The sequence below is a fragment of the Pectinophora gossypiella genome, chromosome 21 (assembly GCF_024362695.1).
Source record: "Pectinophora gossypiella chromosome 21, ilPecGoss1.1, whole genome shotgun sequence".
Lineage (NCBI taxonomy): Eukaryota > Metazoa > Arthropoda > Insecta > Lepidoptera > Gelechiidae > Pectinophora > Pectinophora gossypiella.
Genome location: NC_065424.1, coordinates 9,839,616 through 9,864,675, shown reverse-complemented (window position 1 = coordinate 9,864,675; position 25,060 = coordinate 9,839,616). Strand labels below are relative to the sequence as shown.

Below are 25,060 nucleotides of genomic sequence, written 5' to 3'. Positions count from 1 at the left end.
TTTAAATAAATTTTTGATTTATTTTTGGTGCTATTGTTGATAGCTGATAAAGAGAGACTTTTATGAGCATCCATCTATTAATGTACCCTTTTCAAAAGCAAATAAAGAGTATTTCTATTTCTAATAGTGAAGGCTTGGAACTGCCTGCCGGCGTTTGTTTTTGCAACTCGTTACGAGTATAATCTGGGAGTTTTCAAGGCTAGAGTAAATAGGCATTTGTAGGGTTGTTTATTAGGTAGGCGTGTTCCACCCTAGACCACATTGTCACTTACCATCAGGTGAGATTGTGGTCAAACGCAAGCCTATATTAAAAAAAAAGAAAGGTAAATCGCCTTTCATATTTCATTCTCTATGTTTCAACATTGCTTTTCTATAAAACGATTTATGCGCACGGTAGAGTGCTAGACAAGTTTTAACAATACTTATGTAATATCGGGAGTCTCATATCCCCATTTAAATGCGGTAAGAAGCCGTTATTATGTGCTTTAATTATAATACTTATGTAAGTTTACATATTAATATTAATATTCGCACGCAGTATGGTTGAGTGATGGACTTTTATTGATATAATGTATATTTAAGAACTTTTGTACCACTCTAGAGCGAATAAATTTCATTTCATTTCATTTCATAGAAACCTACCTATCCACTTTTATTTTCTTTAGAAAAAATATATTAATAATAATATAGTTCTTTATTATAGTTCTTTATTGATTTAATTGTTTTTTGTTTTACCCAAATCTTGCCTGGAAGAAATTGCGACCTTAGCAATTAGGCCGCCTTTCTTACTGTTGTTTAGTTTGTACCTCAGTTCATCTAAAAATCAATATTGTAATTTGACATTAAAATTTGGGCGAATAAAAGAAATTGCGCAATAAAATGTCAAATAGCAAATATTGTTTTTTAGGTAAATTGCTTTGATGTGGCCTTCGTAACCCCCCTTGTAGTTCCCGTGTTATATGTTCATTCTGTACAATAAAGTATTGTTATCAAATGTTTGATTACCATCATCGATTTGAAAAAACAAACCATTGATGTCTTGATGATTCTCCCAAGCCATTGATTTTTTTCATAGAACAGGTATTTTGTTAAGATATCATCATCAATCAGCCCGTATTATCCCGCAGGGTATAGGCCTCCTCCATTTTGCTCCACTTTTTCTGGTACTGGATGGTGGTTGTTATAATGCAGGTGATAAAAATTAAACCAACAAAATAGCATGCCAAATAAACTCTATTCATTTATTTCTGAATTTGGCTTCGATTTCTTCAACACTTTTCCCCTTCGTCTCCGGCAGAAGTACCAGGGCAATACAGAAGCCGAGGCAGTTGATTGCGCCGAAGAAGAAGAATGTGGTGTGCATCCCCACAGCATTGGATATAGGTGCATATGCTAGCAACTGGAGGAAATTCACGAACCACGAGTAAGCAACGATGAAACCCAGTACTTGGGCTCTTATCTGGAAAAGATTAAAAAGTTACTTTGATTTATGGCCATGTAGAACATGAAATATGTCGTGATAGGAAAGATTGAGTGTTGGCAACATCCAACAAATTATATTTTTTTTACTTTTTAATGCATAAAATGGCAATAAGTACCTTTTTTCTCTCTTCTTCTTCTATGATCAACCAAATGTAAGAAACGTATAATTTTTATGTGTCTAATTAATTTATAATATTACTTAGTCAACTCAAAGTCGCTGTATTTTTTACCTCTATACACCAGGCAGAGCACATCAACATCTCTGTGCGACAGTGAGATTTCGTGATTTCGTGAGGTTTTTTTATTGACGTGACTTATTGTAGATTTGCCGCAGATGTCATTAACTACTTGGGCGCACAAAAGGATTTCGTGAGTGAGTGAGTGACCTTTCACTTTTATACAGATATAAAGATTGTTGTTAGGCTGTTTGATTATTAAATTATTATATTTACCTGGAAATTAAACATCTCGGACATCATAATATAAGGCACGGGTCCAGCCCCTGCTGCGTACGAAGCTACACTTAACATCATCATTACAACAGGCAACCACCAGAGCACCGTACTGCCCTGGTGCTGCACCAAAATTATGGCACCCATGCCGACCATGGAACACATCATGGATGCCAGACTTAGGGCTAGGAGAGGCTGGAACAAAGAAAATAAGGGGTTTTATAAGACATGTCAGTATGGTAGCTTTGAAGTAAGTGTTTCTTCTGCGTAAACAGACAAATACGCCCCACTGGTGGACACAAGTCTCGCCTCAAATAACCAGAGGATGAATAAGAACAGTATACTCTTCCACGCTAGCCCAGTGCAGGTTATTTGAGGTGTTTGGGCTGATATCAGATATCAACACTTTACACGCCGTCTGAAGCACGTTTAACAATCTGGTTTTTCAGACAATCAGGCGATTTAGACAGTCTTATAAATTAATTTCGTCAATGTTCCTATTAAAACAATCTCAGTCCTCAAGACTAAGAGCCCAATGCTCTCACCACCAAACTACGGAGGCTTATTTGACAAAAATAGGCTAAAAGTTTAATCAGCCACGCGTATAATATAGCCTTTCAGAGATACAATAATTGCTAAGATCACCAACATCATCATCGATGACTGACCTTGGTTTTAGAATTGTTGAGCCACCAAAGGCCTCTGATACAACACCAGTCCTTCGCTAAGTCCAAAAGCAAGTCCGTCTCACCTTTCTCCCAAGCCTCTCCACGCAGCTCATAGACAGAAGAGCCGCTACGATCATGACCGCTGGGAAGCTCAGGGTCTGCATCTCAGGGCTGAAGGTTACCCCTGAAGACGCCAGCAAGGCGTTCGCGTACGTCAAGATGGTGAAGCAGCCGTTAGTGGAACATACGGTCATGATTGCGCCCATCAAGAGGATCTCGCGACGCCATGCTTGGTTTTTAACTGGAAATGAGAAAGGACGATTGAAAATGGGTCAAGCGGCTTGGTCAAATTTCGATTTCGCCACTCGCTATTGTATCTCCCGCAAATCGAGACGTATTACATTGATTCAGATAGGTCGTACGTTACCGATTGCACAGATTTAAACGTTTGGAACTTAGCCAGACCCTCTGGTAACGACACGAAGATAATACCAGAATGGTCTACTTCTTATAACATTGAGCACGGTTCTAAATATGTCAAGAATTATCTATCAAGTGGCAGAAAAGTAGAGCCACAAATCGGGTGATGCAGATTCGAGTTAAACACAACAGATAAAATTTGTGTATTTTAAGAAGTTGTTTTGATTCGTTTTAGTAAAAACATATTAGGCTCTAACATTTCGCAATTCCAAAAGAAGTTATATGTAAGGAAGGAAAGAGTGAAGAAAAATGTCTGACAAAGTTTTCCGGCGCTTAAATGATACTCACACATGCTTAAAAACGAAATACTAGGGAGATCTTGAAAGTAAAGTTTATCATTGTTCATGACTATAACTTCGTTCTGGATAGTTTTGTCGTCCTCGCTGACCCCGCGTAACCAGGATAAAACAAGGGTTGCTTCCTGCAAACAGAATAAATAAGAGATTAAGTATTTTATACTGAAAAAATGAGACTTATAAATACTTTACTGCACATAAAAAAATCAAACTGAATGAAATAGTTTAACTATACCAATTAATATCATTATCGTTAGGTACCTGGAAAGTTTTACAGAAGTTTTGAAAATCAGTGAATTCGAAGAATGTTATGCGCCTTTTCGATTTTTTACTTTGCCGCTTGCTCCAATTATGGCAAGTAAAATTACCATTTTTCAATGTTCCCATGACAATTCCAGATTACGAAATTATTGTACTAACATCTATTACTAAAATATAGCCAAAGGAAAATGAGATGCAAACCTCAGTCCTTCCAACTTTTATCAGGAACGCAGGAGATTCAGGAGCCTTTAACATCAGCACGATTGTCATAATGGGTAGCCAGGACACGATCCACAGCACCTTGAAATACTCCACGTACGCTCCAAGTGCATACATGGTGAGAATGCCAATATTTTGACACATCATGAGTAGAGAGCCTGTGAGGCCCCTGATGTCGTCTTGGCTAATCTCATTGACGTAGATGGGGATGACGATGAAGCAGCCTCCGGCTGCGAGGCCGCTGCAGACACGCGCCGCGATCAGGGTAGCAGTGTTCGCAGACGAGAACTTTATTAGCCAGCATATCTGGAAGATTCAAAATTATTTGTTAGCTGTAGTTTCAGTCAATTAAAAGAAAAAATAGGGGTGAGATGTGCCATCATAATGTAGGATAATTACTGATGCAAGAGAAGACCATCTCTTGATGAATCATGGAAGACAAAGTTTATTTGGACTGAGATACACAACATTACAAGAACATCATAACCTCTAACGCTAAGTAAGTAGTTGGCCTTCGCAGAGCTGTTATATCTACTATACATTTATGTAGCCCTTGGTGGTTTAATAAAATCTCTAACACCCGGAATGGTGATCATCGATCTTACATCCCACATTTCATAAGAAGAAAAGCAAAGACTTACTGCTTGGAACACGGCAATAGCAATCACACTAATCTTTCTGCCAAACTTATCAGTCATGTACGAATATAAGGGCACTCCAGCTACAGCGGCGAGACAGACTATGCTGGCAATCCAAGAGATTTCGGAGTCTTCCAGAGCGTGACCAGTCGGAGAGTCTTCCGATTGCAGGACCTTCGTCATGGGAGACACCCAGCCCGCCTGGAGGCCGTAGGTCATGAGGGTGGTATTGGCTGGAATTGAAAAGAACGTTGTGTTACTCTGGTGAAACAAAAGAATTACCCCAGTCGAAAACAGTTGAGACCCGTTATAATGAATTAAACTTTTCTGATTATTTTAAGTATTTATTTGTTGTCTGGTGGCAACAATTTGCCAGATGTCAAGGTTTTTAATGAAACTAGCGCAAATAAAGAAACAGAACTTGTTTAAGTATTTGAAAAGTTAAATCTTGAATACAATTGAATTTCATTTATGTTCCATATGGTAAATTAAAATCGTAGAGAAATTTTGCAAAAGTGCCCAAAATCATGAAAACATCAAACTCACCTAAAATAGCCACAAACCATTGTCGGTACGTATGCCCTTTTTTAGGCTGGGATAAGTTGCCTTTAGTTGCATTCATATTGCTGTTTTAGTTGCTGTTTTCAACTTTATTAACACTGCACTCAACGACAAAACTATCCAAGAACTCACTTCTTGATCAATCTTAACCACGCATAACTACTATTGATGTATTTTGTATAAGTCCTTGCTTATCCGCGGAAGAACTCTCGCGCTGCAATTGCACGTGTTGCGTTTTTCCCCATTCTTACAGTTACTTTGTGGTGTCTATTGTGTATGTCTTCCCTCTTATATATCTGAGACTGGGAGGTATCAGTAGCATCAGATAGGTATATCAAATATTTAATTTTAATAAGATTTTCTTTAGGGTTAGCGTCTGTGTTTGTTTCTTGATTTGTATCAATGAAGATTCTTTCTGATTCTTCGATTATGTTGGTACCTTCTAGGTTGTTTTTGGCTTTGTTATTTGATAATGATGAACATTCTCCTTCTTCTTTTCTGCGACCCCAGTCAAAGTTATTGTTGACCCTCGAAAAGCCCTCAACTAAAGGTTTTTAGCCGTTGATCCCGGTTACTACTTACTGTTGTAAGTACGTAGTCGTTACATGAGTCATGTCAGGGGCCTATGGCGGCTCAATAATAACCCTGACACCAGGGTTGATGGGGTTAGTAATCCACCTCATAACCCACACGATAGAAGAAGGGTTTTTAATATCTTCCTTAAATTTATATAGAATATTTGATAGTTATGAGCCTAGAAACAAGTTCTCTTATAAGTTTTGAAGCTATTAGAGTATTTTTTTCTGTGAGCTAGATCTTTGACTTTTAGAAAATTTTCGATTGTTGTCTTAGGAAATAGGATCTGATGATGATATTTTGTAGCTTAATATTAATCAGGGATGTAGTTACTACCTATTCCAGCAGGGATTATTCAAATCAAAACGCTTTGTTAATTGTGTATTTTTTAATGAAGTTCAGCCCTAACGAGCAAATACAAATTATTACCTTAAAATAGTAACAACGTGTTTAAGTTTGATAGAAATTTATTTCGTCACGTATTTGCATGGCCGGTACGCAAATAGATATTTGCTCTGCGCAATTATTTTACAAACAGACAATAACTCACAGGGCATAACGCGTCTGTCGACAGAAAATAAACAAACGCTTTTATAGGATTATAATTTGTTTGTATTCCATGAGTGATATAAGATTGCGACGAATCAAATACGCAAAAGTTAAATGTTCACAAATATTTGTTAAAAATAATCTCAAATGTGTCAGACGTGAAGAGTCACGTTACCATTGTAGAAATTGTTTTATTATTCTTCAACCGTTCCATCGCATATTATTTTAAAGGCAAATTACAATAAGTGATTATTTATATAAATACTTACATGCTAAATCGATGCGTTATCAAGGGTCATATCAAATTATGTGCAGAAGGCTTTAGAAATAAGTAAAGGCACACAAAGGCTTGGTTTTATCTTTGCGTTTATAACTTTGATTTGATTAGCTTCTATGTTGATGAAATGTTTTGACTGCACTGTGTCTGGGTCTCATTGTTGTGTGCATCGATTTCCGTGGTCCAGTGGTTGAGTGTTTGGCTCACGACACGGAGGCCCCAGGTTCGAACCCCGATGGGGATATATCACAAAAATCAGTTTGTGAGCCCAGATTTGATTAGGACATCGGCTGATCACCCCATTGTCCAAAAGCAAGGTGATCCATGCTTCGGAAGCCTTTGGTCTCGTTTACTACTTACTGATGTAAGTATGCTGTCGTTACACGAGCCATGTCAGGGCTCTTTGGCGGCTCAGTAATAACCCTGACACCAGTGTTGATGAGGTTGGTATTCCACCTCACAACCCACATGATAAGAAGAAGATTGTTGTGTGTAAGCACATATTGCTAAGTTTCAAAGTACCTATATGGCCGTGTGTGAAAAATATAACATTAAAAATAATTATCATTTACTTACTTACATTAAAAGTGTTAGTGTTCAACTTGGTTGACGACACTACCGTGCCCTTTGCTTATATTTTGCAAATTATACGCATGCGTACTCCCTTCGGTTGAGGGGTGACCCGTGCCCAGCAGTGGGAGGTAGGCACATAGGCTGTTTATGTGTTTTATGTGTGTATGCGGATGGGACGGTTAAGTTACTTACCTAACCTAACCTATCTAATATTAAACCTAAGGGTGGTATTAATAAACTAATCTCAGCTGAGACTGCCCTCAAGATCATGCTCAAGTCCCTGATTTAGAATAGAATAGAATAGAAATTGTTTATTATAAAAGGACGCCACACACAAAGACAAGACAATAATAATAAATAAATAAATAAATAAATAAATAAAATCATTTTATTTCAGGCATGTAACCCATATTTACATTAGAAATTAAATTAAAATTACAATTCAAAAATTAAAATTCCAAAATCAACAAAATACAATGGTAAAATTAAATTAAGTTAAAACTAAATCAAAATTAGAAAAATACTCAATTAAATACAATACAATACAATAATTTTATTTCAGACCATGTGTCCATAATTGTTAGTAACAGTATAAACTTATATACATACTATGTTAGTGGCAAAAAAAAAAAATTACAATAAAATAACCTCACCTCCGTATGTGTAGCTGCACCCAATGACGCAGCATCGGTGAGTCATACCGGCCTGCAAACACATTCAGAAGGCTGTTGGTGCTAGCGCGAAGCCGAAAAAGAAGGGAGGCGCATCGTTTTCTCATAATTGCGTAGAAGTCATCCGTTTGCGCCTCCGCGAACATCCCGGACGCGCTGCAACGCCACGGTAGCCCCAACAGGATCCTGAATGCGTTATTATATTGCACACGCAACTCGCTGTATCTCCGCTGCGTGTAGCTGGCCCATAAGGCGCACGAGTAGAAGGATTGGCAGTAAGCTTTAAAAAGCGTAATCTTCACTGCCTTCCCACATCGCACGAACCTACGGGCCAGCATATTACAGCGGACAGCCAGCGACCTGCGTTCACGCTCTATGTCACTGTTGTCGGAGAGGTCGTCAGTAACCCAATGGCCCAAGTATTTAAATTTAGATACCCTGGAAACGGGGGCGCCACAAAGGAAGACATCAGGGAAATCGTCTCTTGTTTTGGCCTGAGGCTTGAAAACCATCATTTCACTCTTCCTAACATTATACTTGAGCCCCTGGGCCGCCGCGTAAGATTCGCAAATAGTGATAAGTTTCCTGAGGGCCTCAATCGATGGGCTCAACAGCACCATGTCGTCGGCGTAGCTGATGTTATTCAAGCACGTTCCGTCAATGTGACATCCAACATGTGTGCTGCTGAGCTCACCGACCAACCCGTCCATGTAAAGGTTGAACAGCCGGGGCGAGGTCAACCCACCCTGTCGCACCCCGCAATTCAACCTGTACACATCCGACTGCGCCCCTGCCCACCTAACACTATTCTTTTGATTGCCGTACCAAAACCGCAGAAGTGACGTCAGTTCATGAGGCACTGTAGTGTCTTCCCATAGCTTACGCCATAACACATCATAAGAGACTAGATCGAATGCCTTCGACAAGTCCAAAAAGCAGGCAAATACCGGGGTTTTCCTCGCAGTGTAGTACTGTACAGTTTGCTTGAGGCACAATATGGCGGTCTCAGTCGATAAGCCAGGTCGGAAACCAAACTGGGCATCATGCAAAGTAATGTTCTTAGCCAGCTGTTTATCAAGCAAACTGTCCAGAACCTTAGCCACCACGGTAGCAAGCGATATAGGCCTGTAGTTGGACACGTCGGAGGCATCCCCCGTCCTGTCTTTAATGATCGGAACCACTAGTGTGTACATAAGGTCCTGTGGCAGGTAATGGTGACTCAGACACAAATTAAAAAGTAAAGAGAGCACTCTCGGTAAATGCGGCCCAGCATGCCTCAGGTGCTCGATACTAAGGTCGTCGTACCCTGGAGACTTTCCTCGTACCATTTTGCTAATAACAGATGATACTTGATTAGCTGAAAAACGAGTTGTGATTTTGTGTACTTCGACCCCTACATCGAGCCCCCGAGGCACGCCCGGCAATGGAGACTCCACTTTAAAGCGCTGTCGAAACAGATTGGCTATTTCGCCGGGCTCACTTACACCAGCCACACTCACCGGGAGACTCGATTTCACATTTAACTTATTAGTCGACTTCCAAAACTTCCCGAATTGTTTCTTTGAATGATTTTCAGCTAATATGTCCATCCTTATTTGCTGTTCATTATTTTGACAAAATTTTAATTTAGATTTGAAAGTCCTTCTTGTACTACACATGTTTTCGTATAGAGGTCCACAAGTGGGAGCACCATATGTAAGCCAAGTTTGATAGCACAATCTAGCCTCCCTGTGAGCGCCACTGACGTGCTTATTCCAGCCAGTAATGTATTTACGGCGTTTGACATAGTCACTACCGATATACGTACACCGGGCGCCCCCCACCATAACTGACACTATTTCATTATACATTTTATCCAACAACAAACAATGGTCTATACTAGAACACGTATTATAAGAACAGTTCCTACATTCTATCGGAAAGTCTATAAGTCGTAATTTAGAATTACAATATTCATAATATTCTTTAATCTGCACTTTGTCACGTTCACCCCAGCGCACCTTATTACAAGGCAGTCGCGTTGTCGACAATTTAGGATTAATCACATTAACATTACATTCAAACAGAACCGGATAATGATCGGATGTACTCAGACCGTATAACACTGACGCCTTCACAACTAGGTTCTTCGCCGCACTTGTCACTATACAGTGATCTAACCAACGCTTCACACCTCTCGCTTGACACACAAACGTATGGGGGGTACAATAACATCACTTATTTTTTTTACAAAACAATTACAAAAAGCATAGAAGGATGTTCATTACAATGATCATAAGGTGGTGGACGTCCTGAGATAAAAGGGCCTCACTCAGCACAAGTCGCGGCGTGAACCACGACGCTGGTATTATATAAGAATAGGCTAGTTTCCAACTAGTCAAATCAGTTACTTTTTACTAAACGTCAAAACACGAAATTACTATGGAATTTGTATGAAAAAGCACTCTGTGACGTCATAGAAAAACGTGACAAAATGTCGGACTTATTATTACGTTTTTCTTGATTAAAATTCATAAATAAGTTTAATAGAAAAAAGAAAATGTTTTTCGTTAATTTTAGATGTGTCTTTATTTAGTAATCAGAATTTCATAATTTATCTTGAACCTAGTACACGACCCAATTGTCAGATTGACATGATCTTGAGGGCAGTCTCGAATCTGAGATTAGTTTATCAATACCACCCTAAGTTACCTAGGTAATTAGGGAATTTCCAGGCTAAGTTCACGAAAAACAATATAGATGGCGTTGTACAGCTTTAACGCCATAATTACCTATTTTCTCATTTCTCGGGTACATAATTATTCCAAAATACAATTTAATAGCAGAAGCATAATAAAAATAATTGTTGCTTGATATTTGGATCATATTTTCTATTGTATAGAATTATGCTGCTATTATGTTGCTTCTATGCTGTTCTGGGAGCAAATAAAAAACATAGAACACGTTCAGCTGCTTGTCTTCCCGGGCATGTCGTAAAAACCGACAGAGGGATTGCGTCCTCTAACATGATGGACTAATGTTATGGGCGATAGGCTGATCCCTTATCACCATAAGGTTCATCATATCCATCTTAGGACTTCGTATCAACAGTGGCTGCAAGTTGTCTTTGATTACTTGTGGCTCTGCCCACCCCATTTGGGATTACGGGCGTGAGTTTATGTATGTATGTATAGAATTATGCTACAACCTATAAACAAAGATAAAAGATGCATATGTCTGTTATCCATGAAATTAGAAGGTTAAACGAAGGAAATCTGTACAGCGCCATCAATATTAGTTTAGAGAAACGTAACCTACAAAGTCCCTAATTTAAATATTGCAAAGATTTTTACACTTAACAAAGCTCAAATATCCTTGTACATTTTTTTTGTCGTCATTTATTGTAGATTTGCCGTTGGCCGGATTACTCCTTGTTATAAATTATACCCAAATTAAATGTAAGTTAAGTTTTTTTTTATAAAAAGAATATTTACCATAAATCTAAAAAACGTACATAACCTGTATTTTTTTATTCTACATTTTTACATGGAACAGATTAAGAAAAGTTTAACGTCGTGTCTTATAGGGAAGTCAAGGAATTGGCCTTTGATAGACTGGAATGGAAAATGCTATACCGACAAGAGCGTGGCTCTAAAATTGATGATGATGATGATGATGACATTTATACTATATATATTATCTATCATCTTCACAGGGTTGGCAGAATCGTCACGCAACATACTGTAAAAGCACATCCCAGACACTCCATACAAAAAAAAAATGTGTAACCTAACGCGTATGTGTGAGCGAGACACATTCCGCGCGCTGTCTCCCTTACTCTAAAGACTAAAGTAAGACCCAGAGGGGCTGACGGCGCCCGATACGAATTGGTGCGGGGGGAAGAGTTACCATTCTATACGTAAGTATGTAGCATTACTCTTTATTCTGCGGTTAAAGTATATTAAGCAGCTGTGTGTCCAACCAAGCTCTCACGACCAACGAGGATATACGACTGAAGACAGTCGGACTGGGGTTGCTGATGCAATCGCTGGACACCCACCCTGACGTGATGCCCCATAGGCCGTCTTCCGCAACCACAGGTGCTCCGGAGTCCGGCTGAAAGAGACAAAACATAGGTATATACAATCACGCCAGGAATCCCTAATCCGTAAACAATCAAAGACAACCTGCAGCCACGTTGATAGGAAGTCATAAGAAAGATAATGATGAACCTTATGGTCACAATGACAAGGATCAGCCGTCCGAAGGAACCGTCCAGGAGGAAGGAAGGAAGGAAGGTCCGCATTATTAGAAAGAACGCAGTCTCTCTGCCGTATCTTACTTGCCCTGTGACATGCCCGAAAAGAGAAGCAACTGAACGTGTTGTATGCTTCTATTCCTCTCAGTCGCGCCTTCATCTAAATGTTGCTTTTTTTGACTAAACGCCTTCTCACTTCTTTAATCCTATTATCCCCTACTGGACTGGATTAAATTTCTCACAATCGTCAGCACCCTCAGTATCTAGCAGCCTTTTAATTTACTATTCATTTGAGGATCCCTAGGGGTTAAAAAGGCCACACGCAATTGATAGAATGGAACATAAATTGTTTGTTGTAAAAGAACGCCACTATGGTGGATGTTCGTCGGAATGAACACTAATATTTTCATTTAAAAACGAATACTGCCTTTTGATATCATCAGGGGAGCTATTTGACATTTGTTTGCATTGCGCACTTACTTTTATATGCGCAAATATCAAATTGCAATATTGCTTTTTTAGATGAATTTCTTCGATGTGGCCATTTTAACCCCCCAGTGCGCACTTACTTTTAGGTATACCCTAAATTATGTGCACAAATGTCAATGATATTGCTTTTCAGAAGAATTGCTTTAATCCATAAGGTTCATGTAACCGCGGCACCAACTCACCATACAAACGCTGTGATGTGTGACGAACGGCTTCAAGCAGAGAGTAGAGTCGTCCAGAGAGGTGTTCCTCATTTGCATCACGACGAGACATTTGTCCCGGGGGATCAGTCTTTGTGTAGACACCCTCATGCTGTTCTGTTTTATACGCTCCTGGGCTGTTGTCGGTAGGACTTTGCCGTTGACCTAAGGACAGAGAAGAAAAACTATCCAAAATAACTCAGGTACATACAATCACGCCAGGAAACCCTAATCCGTAAACAATCAAAGACAACCTGCAGCCAGGGTTGATACGAAGTCATAAGATGGACATGATGAACCTTATGGTCACAATGAGAAGGGTCATCTCATAGACCCAGTCCGTTATGTTAGAAAGAACACAGTCTCTCTGCCGGATCTTACTTGTCCTGTGACATGCCCGAAAAGAGAAGCAACTGAACGTGTTGTAAGCTTCTATTCCTCTCAGTCGCGCCTTCATCTAAATGTATGCTGTTAACCATGACGCAGGTGAAGTAGCGTTTATACGACTGCAGACGGTCGCGCCACCATAATGTCCTAGTGAGATAGGGCGCTACATTGTATGGACTGTGGAGAGATGGTCAGCCCGTCGCGTTGCTCATAATGGACTTAAAAAGGACTCAATCCTTCGGTCGGCGTTTACGCCATACCCAGGTAGATAAGCAGCTGAACGCATTCTATAATTTTATTCGCGTCTAATCCGGCGAAGGAACCAATTCTCTGTTTCTTCTTCCACCTCTTCGAAAGTCCCATATTTCCCTAGCTTTCAATAAATCAGTAGCACAAGATGTGCACGCCTTAATGAGCTTTTATCTTTCTGTTTTTTTCCAGACTTTATTCGTTAGTTCAGCGACGATAAACATCGTGATACTCGTGTTACGTGATCTAAGCCCCATCGCCTCGCGACGACAAACACTATGTCTGAATGAAGGACGTTTGTTACGATGGTGTTCTTTTTTTTGCGGGTAGGTACATGATATACAATCAGACAGGCAGTCGCTTCTTTAAAAAAGGACCTTTCAAATCTTCAGGAACTTTAGGTTTGTCAGGTTCAGGTTCCTTAGAAACCTTAGATTCCTGAAGATTTGACAGGTCCTTTTTTTTCCTCATGGAAAGCTAGTAGCATAATGTTTCCAATACTCACAATAAGTCTAGGCCAGTAAGTCGTCATAAACTTAGCACTGATGACCCTCGTTCTGATTTTGGACAACCCAATTGGCCTGATGAAGTCTGTATAGTCCACTGGTTGAGCCATCCTTAATAGAGCCAAGTCGAAGTTTGGTTGTCCATAGATGTATGATGGGTGGATCTCCACTCGCTTAAGAGGAACTAACGTGCCTCCTTTCTTGCAATCCACGGAGCCCAGACGTGCTCTCAGGAGTTTTATGGATTCTCTTACGCTGAAATGAATGGAAGGAATGAAAAAAGTGCTTGGAAATAATACGGGATGGAAATACATTGTAAAGGAAGATACTCCACACACGTCCAACTCAAAAAATATTATTATCATGCAACAAATTCGCAACTTATCCCGCCAAAAGGGTGGGGGGGGGGGGGGGGGGGGGTATTGCGGGAACTTGGCCCGCGCACTGCCATGCGCTTAGATACCTATGTAAATGTCCGAACAATCTCAAACTCACTTGAGACAGAATTAAAAACATAAAGTGACCTCCTCCAACCCGCAGTGGAGCAGCGTGGTGGAGTATGCTCCATACCTCCTCCGGCTGATTGAGGGGAGGCCGGTGCCCAGCAGTGGGACGTATATAGGTATGATTTATGATATAGGTATGGTATAGGTGATATAGGTATGGTATACTGTTTATGATATATGATTATGACACTCCATTTCATTCTGTCACTGTCGATTGTCATAATCGTTTGCAACTTGGCTAAGGCTGTTCACTAGCCAAAAAACTCCGTTTTCTTAACGTGACAACAGGCCTGAGGGAGCCCAGTTGGGCGCGGACTCGCTCACGGCGTCGTTTGAGAGGATAATATTTGAAAGATTTAATCGACCATAGTGCGTCGATAGCGATAAGTGCTGAATGAGGGAAACCGCCGACCACGCCGGCGGGGTCGGCATCGGGGTTTTGAAGTGTTTGTTGTCCGTGACTATAATCCTACGAGAGCTAAAAGCAGCTTACTTATAGAACTCTCCAGCAGAGCTAAGAATCCATCTCTTGTCCACCAGGGCACCAGTAGCGTAGTGGGCCCCCTTCCTCTGAATGGAGACAGAGAAGGGATAATTGATGAGGGTTGTGGAGGAGCGGTCCTCTTCACTCTTCTCAGCGTGCGGAGGGTTCCTGCAGGGTATCTTGCCCGTGTAGTTTAGTGCTGTGGATGAAAAACATGATCTTCCTGAAGTCATGGCTTGCATCGTAGTGACTGAATTCGACTTTATGAGTTTGAATTTATGTTTAGATCATATCCCGTTTCAAGGGTTTAAAAAAAAATCTTTTATAAATCTCAGTACAGTGGTTAGAGCGTTAGGCTCACGATCTGGAGGTCCGGGTTCGATTCCCGATGGGGACATTGTAGAAATCACTTTGTGAGACTGTCCTTTGTTTGGTAAGGACTTTTCAGGCTTGAATCACCTGATTGTCTGAAAAAGTAAGATGATTCCGTGCTTCGGAGGGCACGTTAAGCCGTTGGTCCCGGATATTAGCCGTAAAAACACCTCCACCAACCCGCATTGGAGCAGCGTGGTGGAGTATGCTCCATACCCCCTCCGGTTGATTGAGGGGAGGCCTGTGCCCAGCAGTGGGACGTATATGGGCTGTTTATGTTATGTTATGTAAAACTCAGTACAAGCGGCACGGATTCCATGTCCCATGTGTCGCGAATTACAACGAATGATAATCTAAGTGTAGATAAATGTCGTATGGCTATTGGTCGAAGCCCTCGATACATACAATAAATAATAAATAAAAAAATCGCGCAGAATCCGTGCTTATCCTGATGAACTACCAAGATTGTCAAAGAATGTGTGGAGCGCCATCTGCGTTTTTATTTGTACTGCCTATATTCTTTATTTGGAAACCATCAATAAAAATTAGAATAACACTTTAATTATTTTAGTAAATAAGGTTAAGTAAATAAACCAAGAAGCTGGCTCTACCAGGATTTCCTGTGTGCTCATAATAGAAATGAAGACAAACAAACGTAATAGAATCGACATTAGTTACACGCAGTAACAGGTAGCGGAAAAAATACTCAAAACTTGTGTTAAAATAGCTTTAAAGGAGAGTATTTTATTTGAAAGAACTAATCGTCTCTAGTGGGCCCATAGCGATAAACGCTGAATGAAATCGTTGACCACGCCGGCGGGGTCGATATCGGCCGCCTCTATGACTAGAGTAGTTATTATCTTACCATTCTTTTCCATCTCTTTGTATTGTTCTGTGACGTCAGAATCGCTTCTTCCACTAAAAGTGACGGTTGACTCCGTAGCGTTCACGATTGTTGCTTCAATCTTTTTCGAGCACTTTGTCACCACCTCATTGCTAACCGACTCTGAATCTTCGTCACTATATTCATTAGGATCCTTCCCATAATCCTGTTGGCTATTTAATCCGCTAACTAAAACTAAAATATGTATAAAAACAACTAAAAACTGACACATCTTAGCGCTTGACTGTAAAATTACTATCTCAACATTATTTCACTAAAAGAGTATTTCACTCGTAACCATATGGTCAGACTAAAATTGCTTGTAACAAATGCAGGTGTTAAGTATTCGTTTCGAACAATAGAATAATATTACATACCTAAATAGAAGAGTTTGGTATAGAACAATGAAAGAAATGCAGTCGAACAATGAAATTATTGTAGTTCCAACGACACGAAAATAGGAAAAATAAGTGTGTGAAAGAAAATGTTCACACAATTGTTCTATCTTTACACCTATTTTGTTAATGAGAATAAGACAAAATAATATAAGTAAGAATTCATAATATTACCATATTAATCGTAATCCATCTTAGGACTTCGTATCAACAGTGGCATGCGGGGTCAGTGTTCCCAAGAATGTACTCAGGGGGGTTAAATTCAAATTCAATGTCAAATAATAATGTCCATAGAAAAAATAAATAATAATAAACACGAAATAAGTACAAAAATTGTTAAAAAATAAAAGTACAAATACATAAAAATTATAAACAAGAAATTAAAATTAAAAATCATTAATAAAATTTACGTATCAATAAAAAAAAAACAAAAACACAAAATCAACATTAAATTAGATGCCTGATGAACATTTAAAAAAAGGCCGCATCGAAGCAATTCATCTATGCTTTGATGTGACCATTTTAACCCCCCAGTTCAGAGTAGAAAACACAGCATACTACTACACCATCATGGCTAGTTTATAGGTACCTAATATTACATCCGTAACCCCTAACGGGGTGGGCAGAGCCACATGTAATCAGATGCCCGACATCCTGCACAGTGATGCCTGGAATGTTCCCACTTTGGGAATAAATAATATCTTTATTGCAAGTAACCGTTGAATCCCGAAAAAAATTCCCGGTAGTAAAAAAGCGCAAAACTTACATAACAAGAAGTTTATTGCCTAAATTTAAGAAAGCAATCTCTTAATTTTACTTTAAGTTATACCTGTCATTTTCTTATCCGCCGAAAAGGAAAGGGACGGATGATTGACAGCTCTTAATTTTAGGAAGAATGAGTAAATAAATGAATAACCCGGGCGAATTTTTAGACGGTTGTTTTAGATTTGTGCTTAAAATTGACGTGTGTTCCATAAATTTTATGCTTGTCGATTACCCGTCCCTTTCCTTTTCGGCGGATAAGAAAATGACAGATATAACCTAAAATAAAATTAGATGGTATTTACAGGAATTAGCACCAATATCGCTATTTGACATTTGTTTGCATTGCGCACTTACTTTTATACGCGCAAATGTCAAATTGCAATATTGCTTTCTTAGATGAATTGCTTCGATGTGGCCATTTTAAACCCCCTGGTTGCAGGTTTGAAAGGTTGGTGGCCCTTTACCAATGAATAAGATTTTGCGTTCAGAAATGAAATTCAGTCCACTAAAACGAGTATAATAACAACAGTTAATTTAAAAAAAAACTTGACATAACAACATAACATAAGCTCATGACTTTGGGGTAGTCAGAGGTACATCCATCGAAAGATGAACTAAGTACCCACACATCACCGAGCTTTCTATTAGACCAACGCGAAAGGTGGTGAGCCGTATCGCCGTCTATAATGGTCGAGGTCTAGCCATTAGAATTTGCGTTCAAAACATTTCAAAACATTCTATACAAAACAAGTAATAATTATAAATGAAAATATGCGTAGAAAGGGAGCCAAGTTCTATTCCAACAAAAAATACAGGCGTAGAGAAGGTTGGACAAAATCGAATAAAAAAGTACAATACAATACAATACAATACAAAGACTCTTTATTGCACTTGAATCACATTAAAAATACATTAGTATTATAATTAAATTGGTAGTACAACAGGCGGCCTTATTGCTAAGGTAGCAATCTCTTCCAGGCAACCTACTAAAGTACTTATATTTTATTAGACACAAAATTAATTATAAATATAATTTCAGTACAAAGGCAGTTTCTTCAGTTTCAATTTCAGTACAGTCAATAAATTAAAAAAAAAATTTCAGCAATATCATGTACCCACTTTAGGACCCTGTCTCACTATCATATTTGACATTTAATGAGACTTACGGTTTAATTTGTCAAAAAAGTTAATGTGACATGGTTTCAAAGTGTATACATATTAGTACTCGTGACCGTACAAGGGCGCAGTGCTAAGTCAGTTTCTTGCAGGCAATCATCGGCCATAAAAATTTGGGTCGTTTCTTGGTCGATTTTCTAACGAGTATGAGTTATTTCCTGTAGCAATTTAGCATTTCTCTCCAACTCTGATGTAAGTATGTTTTATAAATTACCCCATTGAAATTACACAACAGTATTAAACAATCTTTGCTGCTTTTCCCAAGCGAAAACAAAGATTAGAAACGTATAAGCTTTCCGTCATTTTGAACGTTTTTTCACAAAGTCGACTGCGTTTTTATTTTAACGGAAATAATTATGAACATTTTTAGATGACTCGGCCGAATAATGAGTCGATCCAAAAGTTGTTTAGTCTTTTTTTTATTTTTAACTAGTTTAAGTGTTTATAATGTTGACAGTGGTAAGATTTTCTATTGCAATTTTAAGTAGAACAAACAAAAAACCTAAAATGTCTTCTCTCGTACCTATGGGTTGTGAACTCAATGACCGATCTCATCAACCCAAATCAAATGGTGTCAGGGTTACTATTGACCCGCCACAGCCCTCTGACATGGCTCATGTAACGACTAACGTATTTACACCAGTAGTAACCGGGATCAACAGCTGAACGTGCCTTCTGAAGCACGGATAAGCCTGTAATGTCCTGACCAAACTAGGGATCAGAAAGTGTTTATTTGTAATATGTCCTCACCGGGATTCGAACTCGGGACCTCCAGATCGCGAGCTCAATGCTCAACCATTGAACCACGGAGGTCGGAAGGCGTTACATGACATACATTTATATACTATAACCAGAGTTATACACTCGCCCTGAGTTATTGAGGTTGGTCATCCACCTCACAACCCACACAATAGAAGAAGAAGAATATAAAAGGTGTTAGTAACACCGTAACGAATACTGAGGGGGATGATTCAACTCATAATTGCGAGATAATATCAAATGGAATTGTCCGTCGCGTATTATTATTTTCAATTCTAAAGTTACCTTTACCATAATTAGCTGAATCATCCCCATCAGAATTCGTTACAAGTACGAGTACGTATGGGGGATATTGACATCGTAACGAATACTGAGGGAGAAAATTCTAGACATGATATTGAGTTGGTATTAAGTGGAATTTCCTGTCGGAAAATTCATGAAAAATTTTGTATTTTTTAAATTATTTTAATCTCATACTTTCATACTTTTACGACGGAAAATTGCATTTGATATCAACTCAGAATCATAGTCTGAATGATCCCTCAAAGTTTTCGTTACGATGTCACTAACACCCTGTTTATTTTATGGTTCATTCTTTAACATTTGAATGACGTAATATGACATTTATTGAGGACGTCCACACGTCCCGTACGTCCGTCGGTGAGGATATTTTTTTATCATAATATTTAAGCAAAAAAAAAAACAGCATTAAATCCACCACTAACACCTTGTATTATATTATATCTTATTTACAGCTGGCATAGTAAGTACACCACAACAACATCGGTCGACGTCTGCGACGACGTCCAGAGCGGACCTGGAATGCGAGTTCCCACCTAAAATGGAGGAAGACCTCACTCATATAAGACGAAAGAGATTGACCACCGAGACTGGACTGGTTTGTCTTGAAGACTATCCGTTTACTGTTTCAATAAGGTAACTTCTTTTTAATTACTTAGTCCATTACTTGTTATCTCTGTCTTTGTCTGGATTATGTAAGAAAGAAAGAAAGTATTTATTATTCATAAATTTATTTATAGCATTTAAATACAATTTGTCACTTATAAATTAAAATTACTATTAATTAAAACATTTTAAATTATTGAACAAACACTGCAGGTCAGTCTAAAATACTGCCCCCTCTCGTACCCGGTTCAAAGTTGGCCTTCATTCATTTATTATTAGAGGATGCCACAGTAACAATACAAAAACAGTAGAAAAAAAAACTTACACAATATCACATACACATTTGACGAAACTTTTGTGGATTTATGGTTTATTCTTGTTTTTAGTTCCTTTTTGACGAAGCCTGTGGTGGATTTAATAAATATATGATAAAAAAAATATCACATATTAATAGGAACGGAAAAAAAATGCAAAATATTGGTCGTAACAGTCATGTAGCGGTGGTGGACGTCCTCAATAAATGTATATACAGGTGACATCTTAACGAATACTGAGGGGCATGATTCAGACCATGATTCTGAGTTGATATCAAGTGGAATTTTCTGTCGCAAATATTTTTTTTTTTTAGTTTTTTTTTTTTAATATTTTCAATTCTATAATTTTGCGATAGAAAACTCCACTTGATATCAACTCAGAATTGTAGTCTGAATCATCCCTCAAAGTTTTCGTTACGATGTCACTAACATCTTGTATAATCTTATGGTACATTCCAGACTGACCATGACTGACTGTCCATGTTTTAATTAAGTACGTCGGTCACGAGCATTAATATGTATACACTTTGGTACCATGTCACATTAACTTTTTTGACAAATTGAACCGTAAGTCTCACTAAATTTCAAATATGTTAGTGCGACAGAGTCCTAAATTGGGTACATTATATTTCTCATGACTGTAAGTAATGTATTTTAAACACGAGCCTCCGCGGACCGGATTTTAATTAATTTCAGGTGCATTGTAGCATTTTCGCCAAGTCTAGAAACATAATTTCCTTTCTCGCTGTATGAAAGCTATGAGTTTCTAACAACATTAATATGTTTTTTTTATCAGATTACATGGTAAGCACTGGTGTGGTGGTGCGATAGTTGGAAAGCAATGGGTTTTGACAGCAGCTCAATGCTTTGACTAGTAAGTTATTTTTCTGTCTTTTCAACGACTTGTCGAACACCTAACTTAGCTGATGCTTCTTAAAACTAAAATGTTGTGTAAGTACATTTTTTTAGGACCACATACTTATGTAGCTGTTTAAAACATTTTTTTTTTAATACTTTCTTTCGCAGTGTAACCAAGGAGGAAGTATCCGTGCGCATGGGATCAGTATTTAGAGACTTCGGCGGCAGAATACTCTCTGTGATCGATCTCAAACGACATCCAGATTACAGAATGGATCAGTACTATCCTGAACACAATTTGGCTATGATCAAGGTACAGGGGGGTTAAAATGGCCACATCCAAGCAATTCATCTAAACAAGCAATAATGCTATTTGACATTTGTTTGCATTGCGCACTTTGCGCAAATGTCAAATTTCAAAATTGCTTTTTAAGATGAATTGCTTCGATGTGGCCATTTTAACCTCCCAGTTGTCCACATGTCGCCTGGTATTAGTGAACGAGCCCATAATGTGCAGATGGTCAATTTTTTTTTAACTAGTTGTCGCTCGTTACTGGAAATAGGAATGTCAAAATCACGCCTTATTAATGTTAAATAGCATTTTTTCCCTAAGCTTGCATTATAAAAATGCCACCTCAGCAATAAAACCTGAAAAGTCCTTACCAAACAAAGGACAGTCTCACAAAGCGATTTCGACCATGTCTCCATCGGGAATCGAACCCGGACCTCCAGATCGTGAGCCTGACGCTCTAACCACTAGACCAGAGGCTCCTTTCATATAATATTTGAATTCTAAAATGTCTGCAGGTAAACATCCCTATAACGCCGTCAAGCCGCATGCAGCCTGTAGCAGTGGCAGTAGCTGATGCAGACATGCCACCTGTGTTTGGAGAAACCATTGTTACTGGTTTTGGATCTGTGGTAATGCCAACTGTTTAGCATATATATATACCAACTTTTGCTACTTGTTGTTCTCTAGCCATAGAGGCAGCCAATCAGCTCGCGACACCAAACACTTCAGGACCCCGATACCGACCCCGCCGGCGCGGTCGACGATTTCCCTCATTCAGCGCTTATCGCTATCGATCCACTAGGGTCGATTAATTCTTTCAAATATTTTTCTTCTCAGACAACGCCCTGACCCGAGGTCCGCGCCTAACTGGGCACCCTCAGGCCCTTAAATGTTATACCGGGTGAGAGCCTTCAGCGCTCCCCATTTGTCCGGCCAAGTAGTTAATGCCATCTGCGGCAAATCTACAATAATCACGTCAAAATTGATGTATGCTGAATTTGATGATTAAGGACAACCAATTAACCAGTATGATGTGAATTATGTACTTTTAAAGAGTTTTATACCACTTTCTCCCACAGGTGTCTGGTCAAATTCGTGAGGGTGAGAACCAAGAGCTTCGGCGCATGATCGTCCGAGAAATTCCACGATCCGAATGCAGACTGATCTACGGAAGCGACTACCATCTCCAACACGATCACATGTGCCTTCAGAGCATTGTCAAAGGCATCGCTTTGTGTGCTGTTAGTATTCGATTTATAAATTGGTTAATTATTTATAAAACGATAATTCATCATCAATTTAAGAGCCACGCTCTTGTCGGTGCAGCAGTTTCCATGCTACTTTTTTAGGGAAAAATAAGGCAGTGGTTTCCCTCTTGCCTTCCGCCCCGCAGTTTTCTGTCTGACGCAAGTGGGATGGCGCCCAGAGTAGTCTATTACAAAGCCATACTAGGACTCCTGTCCTCCGCCTCTGAATAGTACTGACAGTTACTGCTGCCCTCTGTCAAGATCCAGGTTACAGTCCCTGTGACGAAAACGATAATTAAGATTAAAAAAATCTATGTAGGTACTTAGTGAAATAAACAGTAGTAATCCAAGTTATGTAGACTGTTTTTAACAACATTGTAATTAGGTACGAACCTCTTTCTATAAATTAAAGCCACAGTATCAAGCTTGGTGTTATATCTACCACATCAGCAGTAGAAAGCAGTGAATTTCGATTATACTATGTTAATATATATTAAATATACCTGATAAAAAAGCACAATATCCACAGGGCGACATTGGCGATCCAGCTGTGCATTTTAGCGGGATGAATCGAGCGGGTACATTATATGGCATCGCTCTTTTCTCTGGAACCGAAGAGTGTGCTTACAAGTCCAAACCAGGGGTTTTTGCTAAGGTATTTACTATACTTTGTCCTATTAGGTATTACTAAAATGAGCTGTGACTTCGAGAAGTGAATTGTTTTTGTATTTATTACGCTTAAAGCTTTCGGTCAAGCTTGAATTTGTCTTATACTCTCCCTTCCTACTCCAAAGTATTTTCCGATTCCTCTTTGCGATATCTTTCTACTCTTTCCCAAAAGCACCCATTTCTTGGCCTGCTTCTACCTTTGCGTATATTTTTAATCTTATCGAAATTTTCAGGTATCATACAGTAGAACGTGGATTGACAAAGTTCTCAACGATAGTGACCACGAAGCGGTGGAGAGTGCAGACAGCGGTGACAATGCTATACCACTGGAATTAGACAAATAAATTGTACACAATGGCAACATTATTACTGTAATATTATAATATAAGACATATAAAAAAAAAATGGTTTATTTTTTGAGAACTTGGTGCATGTCAAATATAGAACATCGTGCACGATTTTCAAAGTATTTCTTTTGTAAGGTCTAATAAGAAACTCTTAAGATATTTTTGTTCCAAACTAAGTAAGTATTAATTACGTTTTTACATAAACAGCCTACACACGTCCCACTGCTGAGCACAGGCCTCCCCTCAATCAACCGGAGGGGGTATGGAGCATACTCCAACACGCTGCTCCACTGCGGGTTGGTGGATGTGTTTTTACGGCTAATAGCCGGTACCAACGGCTTAACGTGCCCTCCGAAGCACGGAATCATCTTACTTTTTCGGACAATCAGGTGATTCAAGCCTGAAAAGTCCTTACTCACAAAGTGATTTCGACAAAGTCCCCATCGGGAATCGAACCCGGACCTCCAGATCGTGAGCCTAACGCTCTAACCACTAGACCACCGAGGCTGTTATGAGGCGATGTCTAAGAATATAATTATCAATTTCACTTCAGTAAGCTAGAGTGAGAAAGTGGCTGAGTTTGGATAGGGACCCAGACCTACGGGGTATAATGTAGAACCAACCATTGCCTTTTTTGAATTGTGAAGACCTCAACGGTTGCCGCAACGAAGCAACGAAGGCGGAGATGGGAGCCATCGGTACGGCAATGTAGGACGGAAGGGGCAAGTCACCGGAACTGTAACCTGGAACCTGACAGAACGCAGCCGTAACTGTCAGTACTACTATTCAGAGGCAGAGGATAGGAGTCCTAATACGGCTTTGAAATAAACTACTCTGGGCACTATCCCACTCGCGTCAGGCAAAGTACTGCGAGGCGGAATGCAAGAGGTAGCATGGAAAATGCTACACCGACAAGAGCGTCGCTGTTGAATTAATGATGATGATGATGTATAGAATTTTGTTGCTACCTATATTGCTTCTCTTTATTTTAATCAATTTAATAATGGGTGGACGATGTGTTGTACCTGGGTCATAGAGCAACACGGATTGAATAACAAGGGTCATCTTTTATACCCAAAACAAAGATGAATATGTCTAATATCCATGCTGTACAGCGCCATCTACATTTTTTTTTTGGGAACGTAGTCTGGAAATTCTAGTATTATGTGTGCGTTATTCACGTGATTTCCAAACAGTGTTTTTTACTTAACATAATAATACTACTTAATAACGACAGTAAATGAAACGTTGACATCAAAATAACGATGTTATATAATTATAACGTTATTTCTACGCCAACATTGCATCAAAAACAC

The 25,060-nt window shown here is 39.1% G+C and overlaps 2 protein-coding genes across 2 annotated transcripts; one reads left to right on the top strand and one right to left on the bottom strand.

Annotated features, from left to right (window-relative positions):
• Positions 1–1,215: 1,215 nt before the first annotated feature.
• Positions 1,216–5,336, bottom strand: LOC126376583 (facilitated trehalose transporter Tret1-like). The gene is made up of 7 exons (XM_050024069.1): positions 5,043–5,336; positions 4,500–4,729; positions 3,841–4,164; positions 3,371–3,503; positions 2,686–2,903; positions 1,935–2,129; positions 1,216–1,459 (listed from the first exon to the last, which is right to left on the bottom strand). The coding sequence occupies exons 1-7, from the start codon at positions 5,116–5,118 to the stop codon at positions 1,238–1,240; spliced, it is 1,398 nt and encodes a 465-aa protein (XP_049880026.1). The 5' UTR covers positions 5,119–5,336; the 3' UTR covers positions 1,216–1,237.
• A 784-nt stretch (positions 5,337–6,120) lies between these two features.
• Positions 6,121–23,780, top strand: LOC126376852 (trypsin-7-like). The gene is made up of 9 exons (XM_050024403.1): positions 6,121–6,127; positions 6,647–6,682; positions 19,867–20,047; positions 21,128–21,205; positions 21,358–21,502; positions 21,997–22,110; positions 22,561–22,722; positions 23,258–23,383; positions 23,631–23,780. Exons 1-9 carry the CDS (start codon positions 6,121–6,123, stop codon positions 23,739–23,741), a joined length of 960 nt encoding a protein of 319 aa, XP_049880360.1. The 3' UTR covers positions 23,742–23,780.
• The last annotated feature ends 1,280 nt before the right edge of the window (positions 23,781–25,060 follow it).